This window comes from Crocodylus porosus, unplaced genomic scaffold (assembly GCF_001723895.1).
Source record: "Crocodylus porosus isolate Cpor-Errol unplaced genomic scaffold, CroPor_comp1, whole genome shotgun sequence".
Classification (NCBI taxonomy): Eukaryota; Metazoa; Chordata; order Crocodylia; family Crocodylidae; genus Crocodylus; species Crocodylus porosus.
In genome coordinates this window covers 188,470,518-188,494,691 of record NW_017728886.1, presented here as the reverse complement: position 1 = coordinate 188,494,691, position 24,174 = coordinate 188,470,518, and the positions used below count along the sequence as shown (strand labels likewise).

At 38.8% G+C, this 24,174-nt stretch overlaps 1 protein-coding gene across 1 annotated transcript in view; it reads left to right on the top strand.

Moving 5' to 3' along the window:
* NPC1 (NPC intracellular cholesterol transporter 1) overlaps positions 1–24,174 on the top strand; it is a 38,828-nt gene that overhangs the window by 8,967 nt on the left and 5,687 nt on the right. The window contains exons 2-21 of the mRNA XM_019547011.1: positions 1,128–1,250; positions 3,405–3,511; positions 4,237–4,412; positions 5,816–5,983; positions 7,051–7,300; positions 10,974–11,050; positions 11,751–12,121; positions 12,434–12,660; positions 13,261–13,361; positions 14,351–14,453; positions 15,420–15,609; positions 16,382–16,564; positions 18,832–18,946; positions 20,009–20,136; positions 20,230–20,370; positions 20,928–21,017; positions 21,238–21,428; positions 22,204–22,319; positions 23,163–23,292; positions 23,803–24,003. Coding sequence (XP_019402556.1) covers positions 1,128–1,250; positions 3,405–3,511; positions 4,237–4,412; positions 5,816–5,983; positions 7,051–7,300; positions 10,974–11,050; positions 11,751–12,121; positions 12,434–12,660; positions 13,261–13,361; positions 14,351–14,453; positions 15,420–15,609; positions 16,382–16,564; positions 18,832–18,946; positions 20,009–20,136; positions 20,230–20,370; positions 20,928–21,017; positions 21,238–21,428; positions 22,204–22,319; positions 23,163–23,292; positions 23,803–24,003 — 3,188 coding nt within the window. The remainder of the gene's footprint in view (positions 1–1,127; positions 1,251–3,404; positions 3,512–4,236; positions 4,413–5,815; positions 5,984–7,050; positions 7,301–10,973; positions 11,051–11,750; positions 12,122–12,433; positions 12,661–13,260; positions 13,362–14,350; positions 14,454–15,419; positions 15,610–16,381; positions 16,565–18,831; positions 18,947–20,008; positions 20,137–20,229; positions 20,371–20,927; positions 21,018–21,237; positions 21,429–22,203; positions 22,320–23,162; positions 23,293–23,802; positions 24,004–24,174) is intronic.

The following is a 24,174-nucleotide window of genomic DNA, read 5'->3' as shown; positions in this document are numbered from 1 at the left end:
GCAACCTTTTATCAGAAACCTTGCAGAAATGTATTGAATGTGTATTCAAGATATTCAAGAGAATAATGTTCGTGGTATACTATGAAAAATGTTGAAATTATTTGAATATTGAATGAAGAGCAACTTCATATTTAGCACCTTTCTCTTTCCCAATACTTTTGAGTTAATTTCCATATCGTACATATTTATCAATGTCTGACAATAAATGGTATTAACTTAAGTGAACAAAACAGGAGGAAGTTTAAAAGGTAGGAGAATGTTGTTTTTCAGTGCTACCTTAAACTAAGCTTCTTAAAACAAGATCTCTCCAATTTTTGCCCCTCTTGTACTTTACTGTAAACTTTGAGTTGGTCAAAGTTGCCTAGCAGTGACCTTTCTTTAGATAGTTAAAGCAATACACAAGAGGAGAGTGAGTGTATTGCTTTGTGTTGATACAACAGATTGCTTGAATTGCGAGACAAAAAGTGCTGATGGACAGCACATCTTCCTGAATTTCTGCCGTGCCCATATGACTGTCACATGGTGAATATGAGAAACTCTTGAGAAACCTCTGGTCTCTAATATTCATGCTGTATTCTCCAGGAACGCATAATCATAAATTACTGAAAACAAAGTTATAATTTGGCTTTCCCGACTCTTCTTATTTTACCCATCAGCTTGTCATATATAGCTAATACACTTTCTGTAGCAAGCAAATAATTTTTTATTCAAAACTCTCTCATATGAAGAGATAGGTAGCAATTTACCTTGCATGACTAGATGGCTTTTCATATCACCTGGCATTAGAAGTTGCCTTTTAAACGTAGATTTTTACCTTGCTACTGGGCTTTATTCTTTTTTTTTTGTGTGTGTGTGTGCTTAGTTTGCATTGTATCTGCTGACCCGATATGGAAATATGAACTGCTGACATTCTGTTTTTACTCTGCTTATAGTGTGGTTAGGTATCTAGATGTAGGTCTTCTAAGATTTATAATCAATGTAGAGCAAGTAAAAAAAAATATGAATTTGTAAACCCTCTGATATTTCCTATTTAAAACTTTTACCAATTTGAAGGAAAGTATTCCCCAGTATTTTGGTTATTAATGTTTCTGTGCCATACAACTAAGTGATAACTTTCTTTTATTTAGGTAATTTCACAGTCATGTGTTTGGTATGGGGAGTGTGGAATAGCTTCTGAAGATAAAAGATATAATTGTGCATATGGAGGGCCACCAAAACCATTACCAAAGGATGGGTATGACTTAGTGAATGTAAGTATCTTCTGGACTCATTAAAACAAAAGGTGGAAATTAGATTTGGAGGAGGGGAGAGAAAACACCTATGTGTTCTTGTTTTTGTTTGGTTTTTTTCCTGTGGCTTGCTCACTCCCTGTATTTGGGCCTCTTGCACTAGACCCGTGTTCCCTTAATCATCATTCCCTTTATAAACAGCAGCAGTGGCTCTGTTTTGGTCCCTGGCCCAGATTCTGTTTGTCAGCTATTTACAGAAATGAAATCTTGTGCCCTGAGTCCCCTAGACTTCCAAGACTGTTGCTGATTTCCCTTACCATAAATACCTCATGTACTTAAACATGTCCTTTCCTAGAGCTCTACCTTGTGGGCCTTCTAGCTTAAAGTTTGTCCCTTCAGTGTTGTGTAATAGTTGAAGTAATGCACAGACGCTGCATACAGAGTGTATCTACATGTATAATTAATGCGACATAAATTCCAGAGTAGTTTGAGCTGGAGTAAACTGGTCTTGGGCACAGTGTCTTCATGTGCTCTAGGGACAGCGGTAACTTGAGCTGGGGCAGAGGAGGCCCCAAGATGGCTGGGCTGACTAGGGACAACTTACCTGGCCACTGTCTACATATGTTTCACAGCTCAGCAAAGTACTCTGCTGTATATAGTATTGTCCCCAACAGTACTATCTTACTGCAGAATTAATTAGTTTACTGCACTTTAATACTGGCGCACATGTAGATGGTGATGCTTTACTGTGGACCTAATTAGATGCACCCACAGATTCCCAAACCAATCCCTCTTTATTTCAGATGGCACAAAGAATAACCAGACCTGGCAAAACAGTAGCACAAAACCATTTTTCTTCCTTGGTTACTTCAGGGCTTTGGGTTTGGGGAACTCTGGTTTCCAGATTTTTGCTTTCCTGCAATTCATGGAGTTTCTCTCTGTCCTATGCAACTAGATGCCTTTCTGAATTCTAAAATGGCTGGTGCAGCACCTTGTATTTTATAACTTCTAGTTATGTGAAACTCTTGATTAGCCTCATCAGCTGTTGTGTCTAAGACTTATGCTAAAAACAGATAAATTTTTTTGTCTCAAATCACTCATCCTGGGTTCTTACAAACCTGTATGTTCATTGCCCCACTTCAGGTAATTACCAGTCAAGCTGCATGTGAAAATGAGGTGTGGCAAAAACCCTTCAGCTGATCAAACCAGTTGCCTGTTCTTAGTCTTCTGGTTTGCACCAGATAGTAACCAGTTATTGGATGGTGCATTCAGATGATGTAATCTTAGATGAAAGTTTACCAATCCTCCATTATTAGCCTTATGCCTAGTGCAAGAATGTCTCATGGCCTCCTCCAGGTTTTGGCTCAGTCTGAGGGCAAACAGATCCCCCATTCAGAATGGAATTTGCAGTCTGGACACAGAGTCCCTGGCGTGAAGAAACAGATTCCCAAATTATTACATCCTGCAAGACTGTGGACTTTTGAGTTCAAAAACATCAAGTTGCTGCTCATGTTTCAGAAAACGATGCCAAAGCTATATGGTTATGTGTGCACATAGAAACACACACATTGTCTCTGAGTTAAAACTTGTGGGGTTCTCTAACAAATTAACACTTGGTTCCTGGTTGGTTAAAATAGTTTAGGCAAAATTCCTTTGTGTATCATATATTTTCTGAATACTGGACAGATCCTTATAAACTCCAGGGTTTGTGAGTATAGCTTGTTTTTGGGGGTGGTTTTTTGTTTTTTTTATGGTTTTTTTTTAAAATAATCAGTACTTTCATTAGTTTACTTTGATCACAAGCTTCCAAAATGAATCATTTTAATTGGTATAACCCTGCCTTTTTGAATGCTATTATCTTCCTATATGTAGGCTCTAGTAACTCAATAAGAGGCTTTCAAAAGAGATGTTTGCAGGAAAGAGATGATCGCTTTCTTTTCCCCAGTTTTATAAAAGATTGTATCAAAGTAAGGTCAACATCATGGCAAACTTTTTAAGATATTAATTTTATGCATTGTTTACTAAAGAAATGGCATTAGTAGTGTTTGCTAGCATATTTCAATAGAATGTAATTTGAGATGCCTCTTTTAAATCCTGTTTTCTGTCCCATCAATGTAATTAACCTCCTTTCTTCCCTCCCCTCCTCTCCCCCACCCCTTTTTTTTTTTTTTAAAGGAGCTCTGTCCAGGTTTATACTTTGGTAATGTTAGCATTTGTTGCGATGTTCAGCAGCTTCAGACTTTGAAAAACAACTTGCAGCTGCCTCTGCAGTTTCTTTCCAGGTATGCTTACAAATGGCTTGAAAAGGATTAGTGCTTTATTACATTAATAGAGTGTGTTTTTTATTAACTGCTTTTCAGCTTATGAGCTGATATAAAGGAAATAGTGAAATTGGTGTGGTGGTGGGGAGATTTGTTGGGAAATAAACTTCATGAAATAGGTGGAAGGCAAGTTGTTTTTGCACACTAGTTCTTTTCATCACCCATCAGGCTCTGTGTGGGCTTTTTTGTCACATCTGTTCTCAGCTTAAAAGAGCATTCTAGGCTCATTTTTTCCACCTACCACTTAACTACCAAAACTCAGCTTCTTTATGCTGCCCACTGTACATTTTGTCTGAAGGTGGAGTCCAAGTGAACTTTTCTGGGTCAAATTACAGGCATCAATTAGATAATGATTAAACCTCACCTTAACAGCTCCAACCCTTTTTTGGTGGTGCTAAAAGAACTTTCTTCCAAATGTTATTCCCTGCTCCTTTCTACCATCTCAGTTACAAGCAGGAGACATGACAATTATGTTGGGACTAGGATTAGTATGTAAGTAGTAGATGCAATCTAGATACTTAGAAAGAGTTTGCAAGATTATTTGTATTTGAGCTCTGTGCTCAAACTTTCAGACATGCATCTCTCATGGAAAAAGTTTTTCTTTTTAGTAAATCAGTTTTTTATTTTGCATATGACTACATATATGAATCTAGTCCAATGTTAACTGGCTTTCTCCTTTTTTTCAGATGCCCATCATGCTTTCATAATTTAATTAGCCTCTTCTGTGAGTTGACATGCAGTCCAAATCAGTCTGATTTTTTGAATGTTACACAAACTGAACCTTACTATGATCCAGTTACGTCAAAGAACAAAACAAGTATCACAGAGCTGCAATATTATATTGGAGAGCATTTTGCTAATGGTAAGCAAGCCTTGTCAGTTACTGAGCTAATTGTAGTATAATAGTGAGCATAACAATGAAGACTTTTCATACTTATCTGAGTTTTCGGATAAATATGACTATCTTGGTGACTGAAAACCTTTTAAGAGAGGAACTGGAAGAGGCAGGGGAATGATTCTTGGATCACTTGACATTTGCTTGTAGTTTCTCTTTCTTGGAATGTGGAAGATCTTCAGTATATGATGATGATGAAGTCCCTGTATCTTGGCAAATAAAGGCAGAATTCTGGTATCAAAGCACTGACTTCTGGTTTTACTGAGGAGGTGCTGCATTAATATATGCATTTATATGCAAATTAAATGCCCTATTGTGGCTTGGGTTCCATTGTGCTAGTCTGTACAAACCAACAGTAAGAAATATGGCCTTTGCTACACAGTACTGTCATTCTTAATCACAATTAGATAGTGCTGTCAGGTAAATATCGAAGTTGATAGTCCATTATCTTTGGATGTTCTGTCATGCTATGACTGTTGTAGAGTTAACCTAATTCCAGTTTTTAATCTAAAATTGTCCATTGTTTTTAGTCCATTTAAGAAAAATACCATTTATCTATGACTGAAAGTGAAACCATACATAATTTAGTAATTTCCCTGACACACTTGAAATTAAGTGCGTTAAACTTGGCAATTCAGGTAGGCTGCTTACAGACATGAAAAGAAAAAAAATCAGAACAAAACATCACTTTACTTTCAGCTTGGCATTCCCCTGCACTAAGTGTAGCATATGCCCAGAAGAGGCATTGCATTAGTTTGATCTCATTTACCCAAAATCAGCTATTAGATAAAAGTTCGGAAAAGTCCCACTGAAACACATAATCTATACAGACGTTGGGTGAACCAGGTCAAGCTAATGCAATTCCTCTTCCAGTAAAGTGCTGTGTTTTGCGGGGAGAGGTTGCTTTGTTTTTTTTTTTGTTCATGTCTGCCAGTGGCTGTAGTCCATTCTATTTGGTATAGAAGAATTTATTGAGGAAGTGAATAGTTGAATGATTAAAAAAAAAAAGCTGTACCTGATGGGGTGGGAGGAAGGGGTATTTTGCTACCATTGCTCATATGTTTTTCCCTCTCCATCTCTAAAATCATCCAACTCCTTCCACTGCAGTTTTCTTCGAGCTCCTCAAGGGGTGCGAAGCTTCAGAAACTGACACTGAGCAAAAAGGAATATTATATACTTGAATAAAATCAATTCCTCTCCACTCTTAAATTCAAATCTGCATCTCCTTTTGAAAACTGTAGGCAGCTGCTGTCAAGTCCAAGTGCATGCAGTAAGCCTTGACTCTGATTTAGCATTCTGAATTCTGGAAACAAATTATGTAAGTGTACTTATTTTGCTTTACTTGTCTCTTGTACCTCTTTTTTTTCTAGCCATGTATAATGCTTGCAAAGATGTGGAAGCTCCATCAAGTAATGTCAAGGCTTTGGGGTTGCTATGTGGGAAGGATGCTAAAGACTGCAATGCTACCAATTGGATTCAGTATATGTTTAGTAAGGATAACGGACAGACTCCTTTTAATATCATTCCTATTTTTTCAGGTAAGAAACAGAATTGTGGTTATATTGAAGTATGTGTAACATGAGTGTTTGTTTTTCCACTATTGCGGTAATATAGTTAGTAGGAAATGTAAAATCATTATAGCAGGATAATGCGGTGGCATAAATTGTGCATTTGTGGTTTTGAACAAGAGAAAGAGGGACTTCTTAAATGTCTTGGGTTCTTGGTGATTGTGTTTAATACAGCCTTTCACAGCAATGCTACACTGAAACAGCACAGCAAGAAGTTTTGACTTTTTCTTTGTTCCAGTTAACTGCTTTTGTCATCCAATGGTACTGTCTTTATTCAGTAGTAAAGGGTAAACTGCTTACAAGATAAACATTAAGAAAAGCTGTTGATATTTTTTTAATAGCCTGTGTATCTGGGGGTTTGTTGCACCCATCATTTGAGGTTAGCCAATAATTTTTTTTAGCAAAGGTAGACCTAACCTCAGTTGTTTACCTGGTGTAAGCAAACCTTACGTGTGTTGGCTCATACACTGATGTGAGTAACCCCTCCTCCTACTGTTGTTTTTAATATATATGAATATGCCCAACCTTGAATTGATTTGCTGCAAAATGATGCATCTAAAGTGAGTGATTAACTTTGTTTAAAAACAACTTTTTCTTTTCTTTTTAATGCTTTGCTTTATGATCATTTCTGTTGCCATTGTAGTTATGTTGCATGTTTCAGAACCCTGGATGCTTCTCTTACAGATTCAGCTGCTTTTATCCTGCAGTTATATGAATATGAACATCACAACTTTCATTTAAAAAAAAAAAAAAAAACCAGTTCTCCTCTCATGGGCATGGTGTGGACCATGGAAGCATGAGCAACATGCATTTTAAAGGCCCCCAAATGAAAAAGATAAATATAAAGTATCCAAGCCATAGCATAAGATTCATGAACTTAATAGCTATATGGTTTTTGTGGAGTCTGACTCCTGAATTTTGAATGCTTGAGAATTCCTGTGCTGCATCTTTTAAAAAAATAGACACTATAATGAATGAGGATTTCACATGTGTGGTGATTTGTTTTGTTTTTTTTTTTTTGGTGCTAATTTTTCTAGATATTCCTATCCAAAAAAAGATTCCTATGAACAATGCTACCAAAGGCTGTAATGAATCTGCAGATGATGACACGAGCCCATGCAGCTGTCAAGACTGTTCTCTTGTTTGTGGTCCAAAGCCCAAACCCCCTTTACCTCCTGCACCTTGGCTTTTGTTTGGTTTGGATGCTGTGTATGTCATCATGTGGATTTCCTACATGGGATTTTTACTTGTGTTTTTTGCGGTCATTTTTGGAGTTTGGTGTTACAGGTAAGTAAGTACATGGTTCAAAATACTCAGTGTTGCTGAATATACCAAATATGCATATTTTTTTTTTTTGTTGGTGCAGAACTCAAGAAGCTAACATTACATGACTATTAGTATCTTCTCCGTTTATGAACCAGAGGACTGCATAATTTGCTTGCCTCTTAGAATCTTCCAGTTGAAACACATTATCTGTTACTTGTAGTAGTGCTGTCTTCTTTTTCTAGTATATAAGAATAGCGTATTAGTGTCCACTAATATTCTTTATAATGCGTTTAAAAATAACCTAACATACTACGATGGAAATATAACAGTAAAAACTCTCAGTAATTAAGAAAACTGCATTGCATACAATATTGAGTGCATCTTGATACACTATTTTACAAGTTTAATTTTATTATAAAACCCTTGAACTCTTTTAATTTCTTGACTTGTGGTCTTGAAGTTATATGTATTTTTTGTGAGAGCTTCTGAATTGACTTTTTTTCCCCTTAAAGCAGTTCTTCCTTTTTTTTTTTTTTTTTTTTTTTTTTTTTTATGTCTAAATGGAATGCACAAAATTAATGTAATGAGAGAGGGAATTAGTACCCTGGCTGTTGCTCCTGTTTTGTTAGGGGTATGCTAACAGGATGCTAAAATACTAGGTTTTCTTGAAGGCCGCTCTTCCTATTCTGTTAGGATGGCAGCAAAGTTTTATATGGAGAACATTAGAAACTTTGCAGGGGTTGTTAGAATTCCACAGCACTTGCAGCAGAAGCTGAAAATAGGCTATGCAATCTTCTTTAGTTTTCCTGATTGATTTTTTTTTTACTCCTATCCCTACTTTATCCCTGTGGAAGACATACCTTAGATAACTGCTGAATATATTAGTGAGAGGCGGTATCAGGGCCTTGGTACCATCCTTCATTCATAGGTGCTCAAAACAAAAGGTGAGCTAACAACCCAAATAATGCACATTTTTATTTCTGTCAAACAAAAAGATTCCCACTTCTTCTTTCAGTGTTTCACTTCTAACCAATATCTTCACAAAAAAAATGTAAAGACCTTATGGATTTTAATGTTTATGTAGTGTAGTGTAGTGTGGAAGAAATCAAACTTCGCATTGTGGTTGAATCAGAACTGACAGAGCCAGCTTTTCTTTATTTAGAGCTATACTGTGATCACGGAGAATTCCATACAGCAAGGGGAATCACCCTTGTCTGTTTCAAAGGATTTCTCAGACTCTCTAAGTTTACAAGCGTATTTATACTAAAGACAGAGAAAGAGATAAAAAATACACCTTGGAGAAACAATAGATAGTACAGCCGAGTTTACAAAGCAAATCTCTGCCTAACAAATTAACAGGAGAACAAGAACTAAGGAGGAAGACATGTTGAGACAGGACCAAGAGAAACATGTAATGGTTGGGAAACAGGACGAGGAACTATTTGATTTGAAATTCCTCTGCTGTTGTAAATGCTGTGGGAGAGGGGAGTTGTGGAAAATTCTTCAGCTCGAAGAGTAGAGCAGCTTGCACCTGTCTCAGAACATTTGAATTAAGCAGTATCAGCACGTCTAGTCTTTGTCTGTTTTTTCTAGTCAAGTAAGCCAATTACTTCTACAGTAGAAACAAAGGGAAAACTGAACCTCCATATGTAAACCCAACTTAGACTGAAGTTTAATGAAGAGGTTGAAACATCTAAAAAATTTCTTAGAATGTAAGTTTAAAACTACTATTTAGGTCTTCTCTGAATAGATCCACAAGGCCCAAAACCTCTCTTTATTCCCTAAAATCACTTCAGGCACTACACAGGAGAAACCAACCAAGATGTAAAGGGACAGTTGGGAGGAGCCCATAGTTTTGTAATTGCAAAAATATAAATAGTAACAACCCTGCAAATACTATTTATACATCACCATTATCTGCCTTGCTACCAGCCCTTCAGAAGGTGCTTATCTTGTTACATAATCTGTGCAAGACAAGTAGGAGCCACCTTTACTTTTAAAGCCAGTTTCAAAGAAGAAAAAACCTTTAGATTTCATGAAAATCTAAATCACTTTGACACAATACTAACAAAGCAGCCTCTGAAGCATCTCACCAGCTGTAACTGTAATGAAACACAGCTCTTCCTTCCTTCCTACTCCCACCTCTACCCCAAGAAAGACGTAACAGATGTGAACATCAGTAAACCCGTCACAGACCACAGCTGCCCACTCCATCACATGTTCAAAGAACAGGAAGTGGTTTGCTATGATGCATTACAAAATAATTTGCTGCAGGAACATATGGAGAGAGAGAGAGTTGTTTACTATATGAAACAAGTTGCCTGCCCTCAGGTTGTCAGCAAAACCTACTTAATCCTCCCTCAGCAGTCATCTTAGTGTAACCTGAACATGAACTGGTAGCCACAGCCTTAGTATAATCGGAGCTTAGGTGAATGGGAGCTCTGAGGCCTTGTCTAACACTGAGCAGGTAACAAGTGATGCAGCCCCTGCTAGCCTGTTAACTCTGCGTGTGGTTGTGGTGATGGTGACGAATGTTACTTGCAGATCACTGCTTTTATTCTGTGGGTATCTGCCAAGACTTTAGCTGACATACTTTTTGGGGCACCAAATCCTTTGCTGTGTATTGTTATTCCTCCAAAGCAGAGGTTTATGGAGGGTGCTGTTTCTGAATACACTGTACAGTTTTACACTGCTGAGAAGGTCTAGCATGCCCACATTGCCCCCCTTGTAAATTACAATGGTTTGATTGTACTGGTGTAAATTGCTATTATACAATTCCCTAGTGTAGAAGCTTGCTTACCAAGCGTTCTCGCACAATAGGCTATGACTGCTCTCCGTTCAACTTTTGTTTTCAGTATTTTTTTAAAAAGTCATCAGGGACAAAACAATCTCATGACTGTCACAGAATATTTATTGTTACAGCTACACATTTGTCTCATTCTGTTATGTTTCTATATTTAGAGTTTTACAACTACAACAAATTCTGTAATTAAGGTTATATGTGGAATCCTGCCCTGAGTCATAGGTTTTTTTTGGATTTTCCTGAAATCTTATGTTTGTCCCATCACTGCTTAGATCAACTTTTGGAGTTTCTCTTTGCCACATCTTCTAGATTTTCAGGGTTAAATGATGCAGAATGAAAAAGTATTTTCCCCTGCATCTAACCACTGTGCTGCAGGAATAGTGAGAAGTTTCCAGAAAAAAACCCCTTAGTATGATTAGAGACTTTTAATTTACAAATCTTTTGAGAGGAAAAATACCACTTACATTTGGGTTTGAAAATTCCCAGATTTTGTTTCAGTCAGCAAGTGACTTAAAATCTGCCTTCTTCCCCAACTTTAAAACATGAAAATGGCTCTGGGAAGAAAAAAAATACAAACCTTTTGCTCACCAAGGGGGGGTGGGAAGCACCCCTTCAAAAACTCAAACTCCGAACTTAATATAGTGCTAGGACTTGATGTTAGGAGGGGAATGAGGCTGTAGGGCCTGACACTAAAGACGTATTCTTCAGAGGGATAAAAGTTAGAAATGGTTTCATGTCAGAATCATGACAGACCAAAGGTGTAGGCTCTTGTAGAGTTTGGATCCAAATTGGCATCTTCCTGCTGAATTTATTGCAGTAGGTCAGTGCTAGAGTAATATTGTCTTGATGTCTGCAAAAGAACTATATTTAGAAGATTTTTTTTTTTTACAGGAAAAGGCATTTTGTCTCTGAATACACACCAATCGACAGCAACATAGCCTTTTCTGTTAATTCACGTCGTGATAATGGTAGGTCTCGGATCCAAAGTAAGTATTGATTGTATGTTTTTCACTTTTTTTCTTTGTAGAACATGAGACATTTTCATAATGCAGCAAGAACATCTAATCCAACATTTCTGCCCTTCTTGGATCATATTAATGCAATTTTTCTTGCCAAATCTTTTAGCCAAATGGTTACTGGTTTCTGAATGACATTTGAGAGTAATATTTTAAATACAGTTCCAGTTAGCCCAGGTGCATAATGAGTTTAACATTCCAGTGTTTAGATATTTGACATCCTCAGGAACATGTCTTAGTTTTGCATTGTGACTGGAATAGCTTGGTTATAGAAAATTGTTATGACCCGCCATGTTTTTAACATTCTCTAACTGTGCTGTCTCATGCTACCACATGTTAAAGCACAGATTATCTCCTATTGTTCCAGTCAAGATTATATCCAAACTTACATAGGATTACTGTTAGAACATTGTCTTCAATTTCATCTGACTGTGCCACAATGGTCTCTCTAAGTGTTGAAAATAGCTGTAGCTGGGACAGAGTTCAAACAGCTTGAGATCTTCTGCTTAAACCACAAACTGATTTCAGTGAAAAGTATCTAAAGTGTATCTACGTGGAAACGTTTGAATGATTCCAAAAAGTTGCTGACCGAAGTGGTTACTTTTGATAGGTTGTATCCAGTGTTTATTGCACATGCATCCTGTTTTTACAGGCGAGGCTTCTTGTGGTGAAAGATTTGGTGCGTGGTTTGAAAACAGCTTGAGGCTCACATTCACATCGTGGGGGGCTTTCTGTGTTCGAAATCCACGGCCTGTTATTCTCTTCTCCCTGGTCTTTGTAGTCATGTGCTGTTCAGGCCTTGCATATATCAAGCTAACTACAAATCCTGTAGACCTCTGGTCATCCCCAAGCAGCCAGGCTCGCAAAGAGAAAGAGTACTTTGATACTCACTTTGGGCCTTTCTTCCGTACTGAGCAACTTATTATCCAAGCCCCAAACAGCAAGCAAGAAATCTATTCGCCATACCCATCAGGAGCTGATGAGACTTTTGGGCCTCCACTTATCAAAGAGATTTTGCACCAGGTAATAAACATTTTCCAGGCTGGTACTTGTGAGGGAAGTGGGGATGCAATGCTTATAATAAAGGCAAAAATTAACTGTATGAAGCAGTCTGACATGTTTTAAACCTTTTTATGTATTCTAGTGCTTATAAAGCAAAACTGTTTTTTTTAAATTTTCTTTTGATTTGTGCTGATATTTCAAAGTGTGATAGCCATTTCAAATGCTGCTAAAAATATCTGCATACATTGTGAAACATGTTCTTACCTGTGAAAGAGTGCTCTTCTAACAAAACCAAATGAATACTGCTTGTGCTTATTGTCTTGCTTGTTTCAGGTTCTAGATTTGCAAGATGCTATTGAAAATATAACTGCATATTATGACAATGAGACTGCAATGTTGAAGGACATCTGCTTGTCCCCTCTTGCTCCCTACAACAAGAACTGCACTATCCTGAGTGTGCTCAATTATTTTCAGAACAGTCACTCTGTTCTAGACCATGTCGTTGGGGATGAGTTCTTTGTGTATGCTGATTATCACACTCACTTCTTGTACTGTGTCAGGTAAGCAGTGCTAAGTACCTGTTTCATCTTTAAAAGAAAAAAAGCCTGATGGTATCTTGAAAACTACCTTTTTGCATCCATTTAATATGCTATATATAACCTGATATTAGCTGTCTCTGAACTATGTTTTTGTAAGTCAACTGATAAAATGCCATTCAGTTGTATACTTTTGAATTTGTATCTGGGTGCTTATCTTGTTGGGGTGATCTGACTCCAGCTGACTTCCTGCCCATTGGGCAAGGGGCTGGACCCAATGATCTCCCAAGGTCCCTTCCAGCCCTAATGCCTATGAAATCTTTCCTTTGCATTTCTGTATCTGCCAACAGTGTAGTGGGACTTTCACTCCTAATAAAGCCAGAGTACTCTTACAGGTTTGAAGGCAAGTTCCAGCACCTAGAACAAATGCCGGCATGGCATCCAACCTAATATTGGCAAAGCCTTTGTTTCTACCTTTTTTTACTTTCATTGACCCTGGAGCAATTCTGTATTACTGTAAAGTAAATGTAGTACTCAATGCTGCTGTGCTGTTTCCCTCCCCCAAACATCAGGTTGCTCTATGTATATCTTGACAGTGATACTTTTTTTTCTCTATTTCTGCAGGGCACCAGCATCTCTGAATGATACAAGCCAGCTTCATGATCCCTGCTTGGGAACATTTGGTGGACCTGTTTTTCCATGGCTAGTGTTGGGAGGATATGATGGTAGGTCTGGCAAATCCCAACAAAATTGTAATGCTTGTAAGTTCAAGGCTGGTACAGTCGTGTGGTCTTTTTGAGTGTATCCATGCTTCATGGAGCTGCCTGAATTCACTTTAGGGAGTTCTGGTAAATTGCTTGCTTAGAAGAATAAGGCATGTGAGACTAATGCAGGGTGGGCCAGATGCAGTTCACCAGGCCATTCTATCTGGCCCATATGGGGCCCCTAAAAAATTTAGAAAATTAATATTGATCTGCGCCTGGCTTCCTGTCATGTGGCCCTCAATGGCTTGCCAAAACTCAGTAAATGGCCCTCCGTCCAAAATAATTGCTCGCCCCTGTCACTAATGACTTAATTTTAGACCTGCCCTTCAAGGATTGTAACCATATTATAGAAAGACTATGTTAAAGTTGTGGCATATTAATAAATACATTTGCTGTTGGACGTGGGGAAACATTCAGAACATAGCCTGCTTGTTTTGCCTGTTCTGTGAAAGCTGGCTGGTTTTGTGGGTTTGGTGATATTTTAGAGCAGGGAATGGAAATAGTCAAGGGTTGTGAGCAATATTAGGGAAGGGACATGCACAGGCTTTGGTCCAATTGGTCACTTGGAGCAGAGTTGGGATTTAGCTGTTGCACTAATCTGTATGTATTGAATGTTTCTGATTTGATAAATTACTTCAGCACTCCACTTTTGTTTCAATACTGTGTGGTCCCTGTGCTTAGCAAATGATGAATGTTAAAAAATTAAATGGGTACATATTCTGCTGCAGTGACCAAGTGTCTGCAATAGTGTTTGAGTGCTCATGGCATCTAATGATTGCTTGTAAGTGAAATAACTAGATTGGAATCAATGAGATACTAGAGATTAACCTTTCTTTAAATCAATGAGACAAGAAAACTATTTGATAGGTGTGCTCCCTCATTCAGTCTGTATTGGATTTTTGCAATTTTTTTAATGTTTCTTTCTCCAACCTGCCCTGCTTCTTCCACAGGAGATAACTATAATAATGCTACAGCTCTTGTTATTACTTTTCCTGTCAACAATTACTACAATGACACAAAAAAACTGATGAAAGCCCTGGCCTGGGAAAAGGAGTAAGTTTTCTTATAATTGAGTCTAGACCTTGGCATTTAGCATAAGCTCTTTCACCTGGTGAACTTGTATGTCACACAAACTACAGCATTCTAAACATGCATTGTACATATCTACTCTTTGAAGTCTTCTGTGCAATGTGACATAGATTTAGGAGTGATGGCGCATGATAAAAATACAAAATTTCATTTTTAGTTCAACATGTTTTTCTGGTTCTTGTGGTTTCCAAAGAGATTCTTACTGGGTAAACACAAACCAAGAGTTGGATTGTTGTGGTCTTATCAGCAAGTGCTATCAAACAACTAAGGAGTCCTTGTGAAAACATTCATTTTGCTGAAATAATTGATCATCTATATCCAGATTATGGCACTGGAAAATAAAACTGAGTGGTAGTGGAAGAAGAACATATCCGTAAATAGTAGCTAAGGATTTAGCTTCTGAAGCAGTTCGGAGCAGCACGTTTTGAGGCTTGAAAGAACAGGGCTTATTTAAATTCATGTTCTGAGGTGGTGATAAACTGGCATAGTTCTGTATGTAGAAAACATGTTGATTTAAAATTTTGCTAAATCAGCCTATTATATGTTTACATAAGCTAGTGTGAACCTCTATATAAAAACTGGATTTGAAAGGGGGGTGCCCAATGTTAAGAAATAACCCAAAGTTTGGGGACATTTGATCACATTTGGCATATTTTCATCTTATTACATAACACAATTCATTACATGCTACTGGTGAGGTGCGAGAGTGGGACTAATTAAATGTTTAGGAAATTATGTTCATGACTGCCATGTACTCTAGTGCAAAAGAATATATCAAGACCCATTTTAGGGTTAAAGACTTTAACTTCCTGGAAGCTTTCAAGCAGCTTTGTACTATTGTGTGTCTCTTTCAGGGGATAGATTTTTTGAATAAGATGAGAGGTTTTTCCTCCTTGTTGGTATTTATAAGACTTTTTTTTCCTTTTTTAGGTTTATTAATTTTGTGAGAAATTACCAGAACCCAAACTTAACTATTTCGTTTTCTGCTGAACGGAGCATTGAAGATGAGATTAATCGTGAAAGTTACAGTGATATCAGTACCGTTGTGATTAGCTACGCTGTAATGTTTCTGTACATTTCTATAGCTTTGGGACACATCAGAAGCTGCAGAAGATTTTTGGTATGTTTAGTAATGTTGAAGAAAGTGATCATAATTTGTGTGTGTGAGTAGCTTATAGCATTTAAAAGGTACAGGAAACACTTGTTATTCACAGGTTTGGCATTCATGGTTTCAGATATTCGCAAATGCTGAACCTGCATTTTTAATACACTTTATACACTTCCAGGAGCTCCTCAGGAGCTCTGCACTTGCTGCTGCTGCCGCACTCCCACTGGAGCTGCCGGAGCCATGCCGCTGACCCCAGCTGCCAGGGGCACTGCGTTCATGAACTCAATGCCTTATTCACGAATGGTGAGGGTCGCCTGTATTGTAAAAGCTCATATTTCCACTCCTTTATTTTTGTTTAATAGTCTGATGTCAGCTTTGACCTAGTGTTCATTATCTATTTTATAATGGTAGGTAAACAGTATTACCTTGTATTCTATTTTTTTCTTTTTTTTTAATTTGGTGCAAAGAAGTATTTGGGTTATGTGCTGTTTTTAAAAGAGGAGAAACTGGGAACTCTGGTTCTCTCCTCTTGCTGGCCATCCCTTCTTATTAATAAAATCTCTATAGCTCATAAAATTACTTGTTATACACTTCTAACTCAAGACCCATAGTTCAGCATTTGTTGGACAAATTGGACACAGCTTCACTCTTCAGTTTCAAATATTTGCCTCAAAGCAAGATTATGCCCCTAAAAAGAAAACACTACCAAATGTTTTGTTTGGAATGTGTTTCTGTGTGCTTTTAATTAAAATTGTGTGGTTTTTGTTTTGTTTTTATTTGATAGGTAGATTCAAAAATCTCTCTGGGCATTGCAGGTATCCTGATTGTACTGAGTTCAGTAGCATGTTCTCTGGGTATCTTCAGTTACTTCGGAGTCCCACTGACACTGATTGTTATTGAAGTAATTCCTTTCTTGGTGCTGGCTGTTGGGGTAGACAACATCTTCATCATAGTTCAGACATTTCAGGTACTTGATCTAAGCATTCTTTAAAAGTGTATGTACCATCTCAGGGCATTTGTACATATGCTTGTGTCACAAAGGTGTTTTAGTTCAAAAGGTCACCGCCACCATTTTCTTTACACTGATGTGCATTTCGCCACTTTCGCAGCACAGTGCGTATTAATTTGTGTGCAGAGCAGACTTGATTACTTGCATCTGCTCCATCCTGCTGGATTTCCAGTATGTCACAGGACAAAAAGGTATGTGTATAAATGCCCTCAGTAATTTAGTGCAACCACCTTGTGAGGTACAGAGTACCTCAAGAGAAATGGCATGCTTTGCTCTTTTGGAGGGTGAGATCTGTCCTAAGAATCAGTTCCTGGGAGAAGAGCCAGGCTTGACTTCTTCTCCCTTCCCCTCCCAAGGCTTGTACCTCCTTGGGTGCAAATTTTTTTGTTTCTAATGCATTTCCCTTTACTTTTGGAACAATTAAAATTGTTGCAGCACTTGGGCTGTAAGTTGTGCTGATTTACACAGATAATCACTAGGGTTGTCAATTGCAGTTAATGTGCGTGATTAACATGTTAATCCGTTTCTTGTGTTAATTTTTTTAATGCGTTTAATTGTGCATGTAGTTTTGGAGACTGTGCCTGAGCTCTGCTCCACCGCCTCCAGGCCACCCAGTGGAACAGTGGTGGCAGCACGGGACCACAGGCCAGCCTGGGTGTGAGCTCCAGGTGGCTGCAGCAGGTGGAAGGCGGGAGGGGCACCCACAGACGCACACAAGTAGCCACAGCCTGCACACTGCATGTAGAGCAGCAACAGGCTGGTAAGTCTGTGGAGGGGGAGGGGCAGGAGGAAAGGAAAGAGGCTGGGGGGCAGATCAAGGCCCCCATAGTGAGGGAGGGTGTCAGGTGGGGGCAGGTGCTAAGGTAACTGGGGCCCCAGGGCTGGGGCGAGTTGTGGTACAGAGCCATGGGAGGCTTATCCGGGGCATGGTGGGGAGGGGGCTGCAGCTCCCTGCCACTGTGCACACCCCTGGGGAGACATGGGGGGCATATACCCCCCCAGATTTGTGTGCAGGACAGAGGTGGGCTAGGGCTCTGCACCCTGCTGCCTTTGCTCTGGGAGCTGTATGATGCCATGTTGTGCCTCCCGCTGCTGGGCAGGCAGGGGACACATGGCTCCTGGGGCAAAGACAGCAGGGCACAGAGTACCAGCCTGCAGCAGGCAACACTCCCTTGCCCTGTGCACAGTTCCAGGGGGCATGTGCCCCTCATGCCTCCCCCAAGGGTGCATGCAGCGACAGAGAGCCACGCCCCCTCCCCAGCGCCTACAGATAAGTTTCCCACGGCTCTGTCGCATGACCCACCCTGGCCCTGGGGCCCCGTTCACCCCACTCCCTTGCCCTACTCCCTCCCTCACCATGGGAGCCTCGATCTGCCCACCTTCCCTACCCTTCTTTCTCCCCCTGCCGCTTCCCCTTCACAGTCGCTCTGTGTCTGCCTCTCATTCTCCAGCCCCCTCCACCCCCCCAAGCCATGCTGCTGCCCCTCACTCCTGATGCATAGTACCCTGCATCCTGCTCCAGCCCCAGGCTCTAAGCCCCACACACCTTCACAAGTTCCCCCCATGCACACATGTCGTCCCCCCCCCCCACCATACAATGCACCTGGATAATTTTGAGTTTTTAGCTGTGTGATTAAAATCATGATTGAGATCAATGTCTTTAATCGCACAACTAATTGCAATCAATTTTTTAATTGTTTGACAGCCCTAATAATCACTGTTAGGCCAATCAGCTTTATCAGTGAGAGTTTTCACTGCCACTCCAGGGTTTGTATTATATTGGTAGAGTTTGCATCTGACTTGGACTACAAACTCTTTGGAGCCTGTTTGTATAATTCAGAGCACAAGACCCAAGCTTAAAATTTGGTTGGTAATGTGATTTCTAGTTGGCCTTTTTTAACAAAACCTATAATAAATAACTAACTAACTGGCAATCTTTTTGGGAGTCTCAGCAAACATCATATTTTGAAAGAGGGTGGATTGCACTTTAACACTATCTTGCTTAAGGTTGAAACACGCTGACTGAGTATTGTGAGAAACCTCATGGTTTTTTGCCTATTCTTTGGATAAGGAGTTTGTCACCAAGACTCATGATCTGACCTGTTACTACACTAAAGTAAATCATTTGATAAGGCTTCTTTGTTCTTGTTTCAGACTTTTGAAGAGCTTTTTTGCACTACTTGTCTCTTAATACCTTGTCAATTAATTTCACTTTCTAAAAACAGAGAGATGAGCGTCTCCAAGGTGAAACCCTGGATAAGCAGATTGGTAGAATCCTGGGCGACGTGGCTCCTAGTATATTTCTCTCCTCTTTTTCAGAGACGGTTGCATTTTTCTTAGGTAAACTATTCTCTCTTTAGATTTGCAGAAATTGTAATATCCCAGTTACTGTATGTATTGTTCACAATCATTTGCTTTGTGTATGCTGTGTTCAGCCAAGTGAAAATGTTCACTGTACTGCAAAAAAGGTTTGGTTTTACTTAGTCATGCAGGGATTTGAGCCATTTGACACTGACATATGGTTTATTCTTGCTTTGCATAAGGAAAGCCTGTGGTACAACAAGACAAAGTTACATGCTCGTGCTCACACAAGCAAAGAAGATTAAGAAATGGAATGCTCTCCCAATCCAGCCCTTGTTGAGAGATTGGCCACAAATATAGTATAGAGAAGCTATAAAAGGTCTAATAGCTTCAGTTGTAAAAGACTGAAATTTTCACCTTTATCCCAAAACTTTCACAGGATTTAGCATAATTCTGTAGCCCTTGCATTTTTAGCAGCATTTCACTGGAGTAGCAGATGTCTCTACTTTTATTCAGATACATCCACAAGACCTTACTGTGACGTCCCAGTGCTGCCAACAGTATGCCCACATCCAGCTAATATTGCCTTTTCCTTTCTTATGTCAACCTAACAGTGCCTTTTTATATTTAACATAGTCTGATAATGGATGGTTATAGGTACATCATTCTGAATTAGTATTAATCCATGGCTACTTGCTAGTTAACTACATCTAGGTTTACAGTATTGGAATAGGATCTTGGTCACAGAGATTGGTTTAAATTTGCCTTTTCTTGTGTAGAGTGACAGTGATTTTATAAAAGGAGCATTCGGGTCTCCTGGAATTAAAGAGACCTGAATGATTCCCTTTTGCAAGGAGAGAGCCAACTGTGCCTCACTTTGTCCTTTTGGAGTCCCTGGGTTGGTAAGGGGTTAGCACATGAATTGCCAAGGCAGCTATGTGCTGCCTAAGTTACTTGGGAAAATCCAGTTCTGTGGCTGTAGGATAGCTTCACAGCAAAGTGGCCCCAACAGGCTGGTGAATCAGGCCTTCTCTGTATTTTTGTGCATATCGTTGGGGGCTTGGGACCAAGGCTAGTGTCAAAATCCTTTTTTTCTTTCAGGAACTTTGTCTACTATGCCAGCTGTCCGCACTTTCTCCCTCTTTGCTGGAATGGCTGTGTTCATAGATTTTCTTCTCCAAATCACATGCTTTGTAAGTCTCCTGGGTTTGGATGTTAAACGTCAAGAGGTGAGTCCATTATAGCTTTCAGCTGATACTGAGTGTTAATATGTTTATGCAGAATTGCGTTTGACTCTAACATATGTGTATTTTATTTTATAGAAAAATCGATTGGATATTCTGTGTTGTATCAAAGGAGATGATGACATGAGTAGGGTTCAGCATTCTGAAAGCATCTTGTTTATGTTCTTTAGAACTGTATATTCTCCATATCTGCTTAAGGACTGGATGCGACCAATTGTGGTATGTACACTTTTATTTATAGTGGCCAAAAAATCTGTTTGAACAAAATGTTTATCTTCCAAGGAATCTCAGAACTGCATTTAACCTAGTAGAAAAGTCCTTAAAGTAACTAAGATGCAACAATTATTTTCAGATTGTCTTGACTGCATATTTAGTAATCAAAGGAAGTAAATGTTTTGCTTTTGAATTTGGGATTTGGACCAGTTTTATTGCACTCAGTGGAAAGATTCCATCTGACTTTCTTTTATTTTCTGAGTTCATTTACTAGTGACCAGCCCTCTGATTATACTTATTGTATCCAAACTGCTGACAGAATTGAGTTGCTAATATTAAATAAACACTGTATTAAATTTCAGCTTTGACTACTTTTATCTTGGGCTGAAAGTAGTTCTTCTTACTATTTGCCATTACTATGTGAAGCTAACATTACATATTTATTCTGGATGTTCACTGCATCGTAAAGAAAATGGAGAATTTCCAAAAAGAGTAACTGTGTAGAACTCTAATAGCTTTTTTTTAAAGCTTTTATGTCTCAAACTTTTTTCTTTTTCTTCCAGATATCCTTGTTTGTGGGTATTCTGTCATTCAGTCTAGCAGTTGTCCACAAAGTAGAGATTGGTTTGGATCAGACTCTTTCAATGCCACATGTAAGTTTTTTGGAGGCTTGTTCTTTCCACATCCCCGCCCCCTTTTTGAAGGGAAATGATTGCATTTAATTTCCCTAGCATTAGACATTTGTCACCCATACCTGACCAGACTTGTTAGCAAATATTAATGTTTCCTTCCTTTGGCATTTATGCAGTAGGGATGATGAACATTGGTTGAGTTGTTTTAGGGTTAACTTCATTTTTTCTCTTTCTTTTTTAGGACTCCTATGTAATAGATTATTTCAACCATCTGAGCAAATACCTGCATGCAGGTCCTCCTGTGTATTTTGTGCTAGAAGAAGGACATAACTATACCTCTTTAGAAGGACAGAATATGGTGTGTGGTGGAATGGGATGTAATAACAATTCACTTGTTCAACAAATCTTTACTTCAGCAGAGATTGACAGCTAGTAAGTGCATTTTTCCCATGCAAATCACTAGAATAATATTATAATTAAGGTTGCCCAACACTTCATAGCCTAGGGTCCTATTTTAATTGCTTAATACCTTGCTAAATACTCAGGCTGGATCTTTCCATGTTGTTAGTCTGCATTTTACTGAATTAGTTTGGAAAGTTGCTGCAAAAATGGTTCAGCTGTTTCTCAGAACAAGATTAAAGGAAAATATTTTTGGCATGCTGTGGAGGCAGGGATGAGTTTTAAAAAATAATCACTTTGAGAAACGTAGGGCCTTCATCCCATAATGATGGGGAGGAAATCAGTGTGGTGTAAGAGATTTAAAATAAAATGTCCAAAATGAATCTGAGAGTCAAATTTTAGCTCAGAATTCTTAGTGTTGCCACTTAAACATTTAAGAATTTAACTTGTTGGTGCCCAAGCTTCATGGAAGAGAAATCAGTTTCAAAATGTGGAGATAAGTCAGACCTGAGGTAGGATAGGCTATGTTTGTGGGGTGGTGGGGAAGGGACAGATCAGGACTGGTGAGGCATTGAGACTGAAATGAGGAGTCAGTGGAGAGGCAGAAGGCTAACCTCAGATGAGAAGCTGGTGGAAGAGGAGGAAGGGCTGAGACTGAGCCCAGAGGAAGTATGCCAGGAACTGGCTAGACTAATTGGCCCGCATTGCAAATGTCACAGCTGGGAAATCTTGAGTGTTTACTGCTGGGGAAATACCTAAATTCAATTTGTGTTCCTAACATCAGTTTTTAATTTTTGTCCTTTTTCAGCACAAGAATAGGTTATGCTCCCTCCTCCTGGCTTGATGATTATTTTGACTGGGTTAAGCCACAGTCGTCCTGCTGCAGACTCTACAACACTTCTGGCCAGTTTTGCAATGCTTCGGGTAACACCTGTTTTTTCTCTTCCATGTATCAATATGATTATCTTAGCCATATTTACAAAAGTTGTTCAAACATTGTTTTTCCAAGTAAGGGCTAACTTGTATCTAAGAGCTGTATCTTGCTTTGCTACTGTTGTAGCATTCCACCTGCTTTGCATAACTTCTTAATTGGTGATGTTGTACCTTTTTGAATCATTTTCCTGTTCTGAGATTCGCCGCTTCAGGAAGAGTAAATGTAAATGCAACGCTCTATTTAAGTTAAAATGCTACTGTCTTTGAAGAGTCTTTTTTTGGTGGGGGAAGGAAAGTAGCTAACATAAAGGCTATACCTCACTGTTCCAAAAATAGCCAATTGGATTATTGGCTTATTTGATCCTTTTAAGTTCTGTATAATGAAATCCATTCCCTTTTAAAAATTGTTTATTGCCCTCATCCTGTCTTGAATACTGCATCAGTGGGATGAATTGTGCCCTGTACAGTAGGATCTGTCCGGTACTGAATGCAGAACACAGTGGGCAGTACCACTGCTAGTCTTGGAATCAGTCTTGCCATTTGCAACATCAAAGACAAAGCAGTGGTCTAATGGTATATTCTAGTCCTTTTTCAGTGCAAAATTTCAGGATTTGACTCGTCAGTGTGTTTGTTTCAAGTAACTTTGAAAAAAACCAACTTTTAACGTAATGTTTCAGTAGTTTAATAAATCAGATTTTTGTTGGAGATTTTTCTGGATTGGATGAGCTTCTGGGCCCCTACTTAGAGGGGATTCACTGCTCTGTACATTGTAGAGTGGCTTTGTGGCTCATGAAGTTTTTTGTTGTTTTTTTTTTTTCCCCCCCTTTCATTCAGTTGTTGATCCATCTTGTGTTCGTTGTCGTTCACTGACTCCAGAGGGCAAGCAGAGGCCACAGGGTGAAGACTTCATGAAATTTCTGCCGATGTTTCTGTCTGATAATCCTAATCCTAAATGTGGCAAAGGGTAAATGCCTGTAATCTGATTTTAATTTATGTTGAAAGTTAGCAGGTGAAATAGGATGTTTGTTTGTACTTTGTAAATATGCACTTACTGCAACAACTCAGGGCCCTCTTACTTTTTTTTATTATTATTATTTGGAAAATGTCTTAAAACACAAACCATTTCAGAACAGCAAATTCTTTTGCAGCAACTGTGACCCACAGCTTTGGGAGAAGATAAATGTAATTCTGTCAACTTTAATAAACCAATTTTTTTTCAGTTTGTTGAGAATCTGTTTTACTTTTGGCCTAACTTTTTTTTAAGGAATGGCCTTTCTTCTGAGGTGCACATTGTAGTCTAAACTATAGGAGTTGTCTGCTGTTATGTTTGGACAGTAATGTGAATAGAAATCTTGGTTTGTATTAAAGGAGTTAGCAGGTACTTGAATGCTGTTATATTGCATAGACAAATTCTGACTCCTGAGATGCAGATAATGGTGGCTGATCCATGAAGTAATATTTGCTTTCTTTACAGAGGACATGCTGCATATAGTTCTGCTGTCAACTTTATAAACAACAACTCTGAGGTTGGAGCTACCTATTTTATGACTTACCACACTGTGCTAAAAACTTCAGCCGACTTCATCGATGCCACAAAGAAAGCACGGATTATAGCAAATAACATTACTGAAACCATGGGTATCAAAGAAAAGAATTACCGTGTGTTCCCTTACAGGTATGTAGCAATTTTCCTGCTTGGAATATGTGGAGTAACTTGCTAAGTTTTATTGATTTAGGTACAGAAAAAGATTTGTGTTCATTGGGAATGTTTGTCTTATTCATACTGCCTTTCCTTGGACTGAAATTTTGACTGCAGCACAAAGACTTAGAAATAAGTGCACTTGCA